At 43.6% G+C, this 10,532-nt stretch overlaps 1 protein-coding gene across 2 annotated transcripts; it reads right to left on the bottom strand.

Moving 5' to 3' along the window:
- Window positions 1-523: 523 nt before the first annotated feature.
- Window positions 524-10,097, bottom strand: gap43 (growth associated protein 43). 2 transcript variants are annotated; one of them, XM_048161749.1, is made up of 4 exons: window positions 9,848-10,097; window positions 7,087-7,153; window positions 1,429-1,954; window positions 524-1,083 (listed from the first exon to the last, which is right to left on the bottom strand). In XM_048161749.1, the coding sequence occupies exons 2-4, from the start codon at window positions 7,111-7,113 to the stop codon at window positions 1,016-1,018; spliced, it is 621 nt and encodes a 206-aa protein (XP_048017706.1). In that variant the 5' UTR covers window positions 7,114-7,153; window positions 9,848-10,097; the 3' UTR covers window positions 524-1,015. The 2 variants fall into 2 exon arrangements, with proteins under 2 accessions (XP_048017706.1, XP_048017705.1); XM_048161748.1 differs by lacking the exon at window positions 7,087-7,153 and having other exon boundaries at window positions 9,848-10,090.
- Between the last annotated feature and the right edge of the window lie 435 nt (window positions 10,098-10,532).

The following is a 10,532-nucleotide window of genomic DNA, read 5'->3' on the forward strand; positions in this document are numbered from 1 at the left end:
GTGCACAATACAGTTACATTGCCATATTTATAAATGTTATTTCTAATAGCAGTATTAATTCTGTACAGTTTATATCTCTGTTTGCACAGAGATTTTAATACTGAATATAATATAATATAATATAATATAATATAATATAATATAAAAGTAATACAGGTCTGTCTTCTTTCACACAGCGGTGTTTATAAACCCTCATTTTCATATTTACTGAAAACTGAAGGTACTTCTTCAACATTTTAATTTCAAAGAACGTCTGCAATAATGAAATAAACTCTGTCAAATGTGTTTCTGAGCATGTGATCATACAAGACAGACAGGAATGATAATGTGTTTGTGGACCTGCAGGATTCAAACTGGATTGTCCAGTTGAAACATTAAAAGGATTTTAATGAAAGAAGATATCTGATATCTGATATTTAATACAATCCTGATTAATACTCATCAGAACATCATCTACTGTAAATGAAATCACATGTGATCCACAGACAAACTCAGGCCGAAAGAACAACACACATCATCAATGTAATTGGCACATTTCTTTATTTTGAAAACAGACATGAAACCATTTTCCACGATTTTACTCCTTAGATTCAAACTTACTTGAACAGAAAGGCTGGCGGTTTTTCTTTTTGTAGGATTTTCTCAATTTTTAACATCAGTGCAGCAATATCTCCAATTAAACTGTCATAACAACACCACAGACATTAAAAGAAGCCACATGTATTAGTTGGGTGCGTGTGAGAAGGTTCTGGTCTCTGGAGGAAGGATTCTCATGCGATGAGCCCGAAACGGCAGACGGATGGACAGAAGAGCAGCGCTGGATCACTGGAGGAGAAGAGCTCAAGGTTTGTGTCCTTCGCTGACATCAGCGGCTGCTTCAGAAAACTCCCTCCAAATGTCAGAAAATCATTGCCACACCAGAAAAGAGGACAAACATAAAAGCAGACTGTCTTCATCATCAGGGTAAAGAGCAGTCTGTCAATCATTAAAGATTTTACATTTCACTGGTCGTCCGTTAAACGTTCTCTTCTTTGCCTGCATCTGAAACGGCCTCCTCTGCTGGTTTAGAGTCTTCGATGGCCTCTGCAAAGACCACAATAAACACACTTACAAACCACTGATAAATACTGCGCTTGAGTTAATGTTGCTGTCCGGCCCATTACTGAAGCTGCGGGCCGGAACAATTTATCTCATGAATGTGACCGAAATGGAAACTCTGTTCAGTGAAAAGCTTTCAGTCAAACCGCAGAGAACCGAATTCATGAGCATGTATAGATGATGTCAGAATTAATGGATGCAGAAACATTTACCATAAGGTCCCATTAGTAAATGCATTAACTAACAATAAGCAACACATTTTAGTATCTATGCATATTTGTTAACATTAGTTGGAAAAAATACAACTGAAGTATTGTGTTTCTGACGCACCTTTTTTGTCTATTTGGTCTGTTTCCTGGCTCTCGGCGGCGGCGTCAGGCACATCGGCTTGTTTGGCTTCCTCCTGCTTCTCGTCCTCCTTCTGTGCATTTGCATCGTCTGCGGTCGCCGTGCTTTCGGCCTCTTTAGGCTTCTCCGCTTCCTGCAGCTGCTCCTGCACTTCCTCTTTAGTGGGAGTGTCTGAGGGGGCGGGGTCAGCTGCGGTGGTGGGTGGGGCTTCAGCTGCAGCGGGCGAGTTTGGTTGCTCGGCTGCTTTGCTCTCCTCTGCTATTTCTGTGGAAACCTCGGCCGGTTTCTCCTCAGATGGAGAGACTCGCTCCTCTTTCTCCTCCGTGGTCTCGGCGGACTCATCCGGAGCGGTGTCGTTGTCCTCTTCTTTCTCTCCGTCTTTCATTTTTTTCCGGGTGATGTGTCCACGGAAGCTGGCCTGGATCTTGGTAGCGGCCTTGTGGGCGTTTTCCTCCGGTTTGGTTCCATCCTGCTTGATCTCCTGATCAGCCTCTTCATTCTTCTCAACCTGAGACCAGAAACACAAACACCATTAGTGACTCAAACAGACTCATCCGAGCCGCTCACATTTACCTGTGAAACATTCAAGCACACTTAAGAACTGTCATCACCCCTTTAAAATTCATCCTGTGAAAACTGCTTTGAAATTGGACATTGCGTTACGATGGAAATGGTACTTTAAAAGCATTTAACGGGGCTACTCCCCCTAGTGGGCAGTGTCATGTTTCATATTTTACAAATTTTACTCCACTATTTTATAATCAAATCTTTTTATGATCTTGATAAAATACTTATCATTGGAAAGGTCTGAGACTGAAGCTTTCATATTTGACCGTAATTTTGTGACAGAGGTGATACTGTAACAGAAATATATTAAGTTGTGACAGGAGAACTCATTAGTATTCTGTTTTTGGTAAATGTAGTTCCAAACGTAGGTTCGGGAGGAGCCTAAACATTCAGTCCTGTCAATCATCATTACAAGCGTATATAATCAGCAGTCACTGCGTCATCCCAGCGACAATTCTTCCAGCATCCCTCCTCCTCCCCATCTCCTCCTCTATTTCTCTTATTCTCCCTCTATGCAGTACTGTTATAGGGGAGTTTAACTCGGAGCTTGAGCCAAGCCTCGGGTTCGACCCTCCTTCGAGGACAGCAAGCCAAGTTTGTTTTACCATTAACCATTCAGACTGAATGGGCAGGCGAACTTGTGAAAGTGCTTAAAATCTCACAGGAACCTCAATTTTTGTGATATCAATTTCAAATTTGGAACACAACTTGGTTAGACATAGATTATATAGCAATTAAAGAGTTCAAATTATTTTGTAAAATATATATTTTGTACAAAATAAAAATATTTAGTCCAGTACAATAACTTCTTTTACACTTTCATTATTTGCTTGTGTTCTTTAGAAAGAGACCAACCAAATCATTCATGAATTACAACTATTTCAGTGCATTTTCACATCTATGCTCAAAAAGGGGGTGACAGTTAAGCTGAAATAGAGAAAATGTTTGTTATGATGTAACCTTGGTTTTCTGAGTGAAGAGACTATTTCTCCACTCCGTTACATATTCTATGTGTATGGGAATTAGACCCTCCAAGTTTGGTGACATGGATACTCTTCAAGACAATCCAGCTGTGCCAGTCACAACCTAATCATTACCCTAGAAAACACCCACAGTGGCATGAATTCATTGCTATCCTTTGATCATGTCCCAGAGTGGCCTCAAGGAGTCCAGCTTAGATTACATGTTCGTTTCTGGTAGCTCCCAGCACCAGCTCCCCAAAGGAGGGACTGGCGGAAACATTCAATTTATAGAACTTAGTAAAGGTGGATGGAGATGACCATGTGGCTGCATCACAAATCTCCTTCAGAGAGGCACCCTGCTACAAAGCCCATGAGGTTGCAACCCCTTGAGCTGTGCCCTCAGTCCAAACAATGGTGGTCCATCCAGTTCTTTGAAGGCCATCTGGATTGTCTCTACAACCCAATGCGAAAGCCTCGCCTTAGACAGTGGCTTGCCCCAACACTCTGTTTTAAAGCATACAAACAGCTGATCCATTTGTCTGAATGCATTTGTCTGCTGCAGACAGACTGACAGCATTCTTACTGGGCAAATTGGTTCTTTGTTCCATCTCCTCAAGTTCAACTAATTGATTTAGGTGTAGATCAGACACCACTTTTTGCAGAAAAGCTGGGTTTGGGCACAGTATAACCCTCTGGCATAGACCTACAGCAGCTTTTATGGACTGAGAGAGCATATAGTTCCCCTTTTCTATTTGGCAGAGGTTATTGCCAGCAGGAAGGCTATCTTTAGAGACAGCCATTTCAGTTCTTCTGATTCAAGGGGCTCAAATGGGGGTTGCTGAAGTGCCGTCAGGACTCGAAGTCCCACTGTGGTATGATATGTCTTGTACTGTGTGCTGTGCATCTTAGAGCACCTTTGAGGAACTGAGAAATCAGACTACAACAGCACTCTGAGGGTTTGTATCCCCCACTTGAGCAGTCTTCACTGCAGCCACCATGCCCCTTGAGGGTGGAGGGAGATTTTCCTGCATTGAATTGTTGCTGCAGAAATTGTAGTACATCAGGAGCTGTAGATGTGAGGGGGTTCACCTTGCGTCCCTCACACCTAGACTAAAAGGCTAAAGGAATAGGCTGCCCTTGTTGAGGAAGCACAAGCTCCTTCCAGGGTCTTGACCACTCTGTCTGGTAGTCCCATAGCTATTAACCCAGCCCTTTCAGGGGCCAGGCCCAGAGCTCAATACCCAGAGTGAAGGGTTGAAACAGCTTGCCCTACACCTGAGACTGTCTGTGTGGTCTTCACAAGTATCATATACTGGATATGATACCTGTGAAGACTTGGCCTGAAGTGTTGAAGTGCAAAATGGACTACCTTCAATTCTAGCACATTGATGTGCTGACCTGCCTAGTTCCAGCATCCCTTGATGCCCCAGTATGCATGAACTGCCCCGCAGCCTAGCATCTGTTGATACAAGTTGTCAAAGGTATACTGGGCCTAGCATGCTGTCTCTTGCCATGTTCATTCCACAGACAGCTACCCAGAGTCTCCGCATAACCATCACCTTTGTTGACCGAGGGGTCTGGGGATGTAACCCTAGGCGGAAGAGGCATTGCTGCACAGGTCGCATTTGTAAAAGGGCAAGTGGCAGTACCTGCACTGTGGCTGCCATTAGACCCATTAGGCAGAGACACAGTCCCCAGCTGACTTTCACCCCTACTCGAAAGTGAGAGAGGCAAGCTTTTATTGCCTGCTGTCTCTCTTAAGTTAAAGTCACAATTGCTTTTCTGGAGTCTAAAATCAGACCCAAAAACTGAGTGATTTGAGATGGCTCCAACTTGCTCTTCTTCATATTGATACAAAGACCCAAGCATTAAAGATTGTTCACAAGCACAAACACGTGTTACCTGCATATATTTTCTGTCTGGGCACAGACCAACCAGTCGTCTAGATAATTCAAGACCCTGATACCTAGGTGAAAAAGGGGTGCCAGGACTGTGTCCATACACCTTGTGAATGGCCGAGGGGCCAAGGTGATGTCAAAGGGGAGGACTCTGAATTTGTACGTCTTAGAAATGAAACATCAGAAACTGCCAATAACATTCCCAGATAGGTATCTGGAAGTAGGAATCCTTGAAAGTGGCAAACCAATTGCCATTGTTTTTTGCCTCTTGTACCCTTGGAACTGTCAGCATTTTGCATTTCAGGGGCCGAATATATTTGTTTAGACCCCTGAGGTCCAAGATTGGACGTAAGCCCCCCATCTCATTTGGGTACGAGGAAATAATGAAAGAAAAAATGGCTTGTCAGTTGCTTTTTTCCACCTCCCTGGTGGCCCATTTTTTGAGGAGTCCAATAATCTCTTCCCACAATAATTCTCTGTGTTGTGGGTCTACAACTGTAGGTCACAAAGGAATCCTCAAGAAAGTACGCCAGAAAAGTACAACCGATACCCCCGAGTCATAGTTGAAAGGATCCGGGGGTTGGCCTCAGGACTGCCCATGCTGCGACACTTGGCGATAGGGAGCTGGCGCAACCCGATACCAGCATATCGCTACCCAGAAGCAACTCGTGAATGTTATATTCTATTGTGCATCCACCGTATCTGACTGAATTAGCCACTTCGAGGAGCACCAGAGACAAAGAGTAATGTAAGGAATGAAAGAAGTTCGCTCGGATCTTACTTCGAACAGTAAGACCGCAAAGCTACTCCTAGGCGCGTTAGCTTATGCCACAGCATGCAATACGCCTTACAGAGAACTTCAATCAATGCAACTACATTGAAAACAAATGAGAAAACTTCACACAGAAATCCTTGGAGACTGCCTACAGACAGACACCCAACCTTAAAGTAAGTGGATTACACACTGAATAAAGTATAGAGCTTCCACATCTTGCACCAAAGTGGAGATCAAAGAAGCAATGAATTCACACCACTAAGGGTGTTTTATAGGGCACTAACTAGGGTGTGATCAGCACAGTCGGATTGTCAAAGAGTATCCACATCAACAGACCTGGAGGGTCAAATTCCCGTACATATAGAATATGTAACGGAGTGGAGATATAGTCTCAATACGAAAGAGAACTGACCATTCTCTTTCATATTGAGACTATATCTCCACTCCGTTATATCTCGATTGACTGATTGACTGACCGACGGACTGACTGGACACATGGATCGGTTCCTAAAAGCCTGTTCAAACCAAGAACTATAATAACAACTATATTAGCATCCACACCAACACACAATATTGTTCTGTTTATTATAAGCACTGCAGTTTGTCGCCTGCCACTTTAAATGCTCAAGCTCTTTAAAGCAGGATGGATTCTGATTGTCAGTGTTTTTATCGTTCATCTGCTAAAAATAAAAAATCATGCTTCCAATGATATAATTTCTCTGTGTCCTTATCGTTATAGTTGTGGTGTGGACTCTGCTATGCATTTTTACATTTAGAACGGGCATTTACAGTGAGCAGCCAAAGGAAAAAACCTTCCCATATGGCATCTGTATGTACTATTATGTTTTAATTGGATGTCCAACTGAAGAACCTGGATCATTGATTTCTAACTAGAGCTCAGAAGACGTTCAGCTGCTGCAAACCCACAATTACAAGTATCTCTGTGTTGAGCGAGTTTCCTGGGATTGGTGATATAAAGGATTCAGTGTGTCTCATCTTTGCTAGGAAAAGACTTTGTGTCTCCTCGTTTGATTAGTCTGTAAAAAAAACTCTGGGAGGTATTTTTAGGAGGTGAATTTTCAGTGGAGTGATAATAATTATCCAGACGGATCTCAAGCTGAATTGTGGACAGACCCGTCTGTCTCCATGTCTCACAGGACTGTCCATGTTTCCTGTTGGGATTCATCCAGACGTGATTAAGAGCTGGAGTTCAGTCTGAGTTCAGTCTCTTCAGAATCACACACACGTTTGACGTCAGTGTTCGCAACAGGAGACGTCGGCCAATATCACACATATCATTAACTTGATCATATTAATAATCAATATCAGCATAAAATGGCAAAGATAAAAGCAAAGCAACTGTGACGACATGAAAGAGTTTCTGACCGAGAATCAGGGAGAAAGACGAGACAGCTGAATATTAAGGGTCAATATTTACCTTGTCCATCAGGGTCCAGGGGGGCATTTGTCCACCAAGGGTCTTTTAATTTAATATTCAAATGTGTCTAATGAAAAAAAGCAAGCATAAAATGAAATAAAATGTGTGACATATATAATGCATGACAAAAACATTCATAGAGCAAACTCATAAGTAGCTTGAAGCAGATGAAAATAGTGTAAAATCATAAATGCAAACTGAACGCATGCCAAATGAATGACAGTTAGATGAAGGCAATTTGATTCCCATACACTTTTTCATTTATATATGCAATCTTACTAATGGACTGCAGAAAATGATGTCATTTCTGCATATGTATAAGGATTTATTCTAATGCTGTATTGCCCTCGGTGGATTCGGCGTTTATGCAGCATCTGTTCTGAGTTTAGACCTCATAACCTGTAGATGCAGACTGTACTACACTCAATATCAATCAATACGCATCTCTGGCTGTCGGTCACAGTGAAATTTGATCCGTCCAGATTTTTATTATTAATAACTATAATAGTATCTCAATGATACTAAAATAACACATTGCGATGGTCAACAGGTGTTCTGACACACGGCGCTCGGATCTGGACCTGTTGCTTGTGTGTGTGTGTGTGTGTGTGTGTGTGTGTGTGTGTGTGTGTGATGTCACTCAGAGTGAGTCATTCTCATGAGTCATATTCACACCACATATTATGACATCATCAGCTGATCTCTGAAGTAACACTCATTAACGGCTGAAGAAATGTCAGAATGAAACTAACAATAGACTGCAATTTTTCTACACAAAAAAAGCAATTAAAAATTAACTTGATTTGAGCAAATTGAGTCCAAAATGATCTCCAGGAGTGTGTGATGTGATTTAGTTTTAATGGGGGAAGGAACATCGATGCACAAATGTTTCTCACGTATGACAAACTGATTTTAACCTGTTAACGGTCAGTTCCCTTCGTGAACACAGACGTGAAAATACACTATGCATTCCAAACTTCATGAAACCTTTTGTAAAATGTGAAACATGACACCGCCCACTTGGGGGAGGAGCCCGCTAAAAGGTTTTAAAGCTCAGTTTCCACGGTAACACGATGTCCGATTTTATACTTAATTTATGATGACTACTAAAATATGTGACAGGGAAAAAGGCAATAGTTAACAGGTTAAAGCCTGTAAATTAAAGAGTTATGCAAACGCTGGACGCAGTGGCCAATCTCTTTTTACAGGAAAATGAGGGCGTGTCAAGTCAGGAAGATTGACAGGACTGACATTAACTGGAAGGACTCAAACGAGGCCTGATCGTAACTCATCCTCAAGCACACGTCTGTGCGGCCTTGTGTCCGGCAGCACGTCACGGCACGGGTCATTTCATTTGATGGTTGGGAATGTAACTGGGTTATGGTTGCTGGGTTCAAAGGTCACGCTGAAACAAAAGGCTATAAAATGACCAGTAGCGAAAACAAGATCAATAATCAGAAATCAGTCGTTTTCAGATCAACTGGTTGCTCATATGGTCATAAAACCCTGTGGAGGAGATATTTCACATCAGACCACAGGATCTGAATTTCTGCATGTTAAACTCATAAAGCAAGTGAATGAATGGAACGTTTTCTCAATAAATTATCATAAGAAAATAAAATTATGCAGGACACATCTGCACACAGTCTTGCAGTATTTGTGGAAGGAGCCACACCTTAAATCCACCCGCCCCCACGACACAGACACAGACACACACACACACACACATCCCACGACACGCGCGCGCGCACACACACACACGCACGCACACACACACACACACACACACACACACACACACACACACACACACGAGGCACGCCTTAAAATCTTTAGGTCGCGATTATAATTCACCTACACTGACGCACACTCATGAATATTCACGCGCCATTAAAACGCGCTTACGTCAGATCTGCACCTGATTCACTGCCACAATATTCAAATAAAGAACCGAACGGATGCGTGGGTGCGCGCGCGTGTTTCTGCAGAAGTGAGACAAGACCACACCCTTCATCTTCCTCATGTCTACATCTCCATCCCGCTTTCTGTCTCCCTCTCTCTCGCTCTCACATCTCTTTCTCGTTTCAGACGCTCCGCTGATCGCTCGCGTTCTACTCGCGTCGCGTTCAGTGGAGTGTAAGAACAAAAGAGACGCGAAGCGCGCGGATTCACCTGCGGTAAAGATGAGTAAAGACGTTTAACAGACCCGAACACACCGATATGAACACGACAGGATTCCTCAAAAGCGGTGCGAGGCGCGGCTCACACACATACGCGCGCGCGCGCATCAGCTTTAAAGAACATAAAACCTTCCGCTCGCCATAAAGCAGGTATATTCCCGCTTGGGGGCAATCAAAGCTTAATTACATCCAACTTTAATCTCCAGAGAAATCATTATAATTCCTCTGAGACACTAATGTATGTCTTGAGACACACACCACACCCTGAAACTCATCTCACACACTCCCTCACACACACACACACACACACACACACACACACACACACACACACACACACTCCAGCTTCACTACTACACTCATATAATACAACATGAGCATCAAATACACCTGTCTGACAGGTACAGTCCTGATTAAACACTGATCTCACGTGCTTTACAGTGTGTGTGTGTGTGTGTGTGTGCAGTGATGCTGCTCATCATCAGATAAAACAGTTCAAGCCTCCCATCATCATCATCATCATCATCATCATCATCATCACAGGTTACAGCAGCAAAGGTGTGAATGATCCAGATATTTACCGGCTTAGTTCTTCTGATACAGCACAGCATAGTTGTATCCTTTCAGCGTCTCGCTCTGACTCTTCCTTTTCTCTTCTCCTCGCTCTCGTTCTCTCTCTCTCTCTCTCTCTCTCTCGTTCTCTCACACACCGGCTGTATCAACAGCTGATGATTCTGATGCTTAAACTCATCACAGTTGAGCCTCAGTCACACTGTCTGTCTGTCTGCGCTGCCACTGCCAACAATGAGAGTAATCCCACCCTTTAAACCCCCTCCCTCACACGCGCGCGCGCGCCGATGAACCCGTTGAGCCCACCCCTCCCGCAGACGCGCGCGCGCAACCCCGCCCTGATCACACTCTATATGAATGATTGAAGAGCATCAAACTGTCCGCTGAGATTCTCCCTCAGTGTTTCTGCTCAGTGAACACCAGTGTGTTTATATGAGCACCTGTGTGTGTGTCCATGGAGCTGTGCGCGCGCGCCATTGTAATGCAGGAACAGCCACATTAAGGCTGCCTTGTTCACATGGTAACGGCTGTGAATCGATGCCCATGTGATCTCGCCCCAGGGTGTGGATCCGGGCTCTTTCTCTCCATCTTGAGCAGGATCACAGGGGCCGATTCCTCCGGGACCCTTTCTGACCCATTAGCACAGCGGCTGGACATCTCCATCAGCGCCGCATGACTCTCCCAACGTTAAAAACA

Source organism: Megalobrama amblycephala, linkage group LG16 (assembly GCF_018812025.1).
Source record: "Megalobrama amblycephala isolate DHTTF-2021 linkage group LG16, ASM1881202v1, whole genome shotgun sequence".
Taxonomy (NCBI): Eukaryota; Metazoa; Chordata; class Actinopteri; order Cypriniformes; family Xenocyprididae; genus Megalobrama; species Megalobrama amblycephala.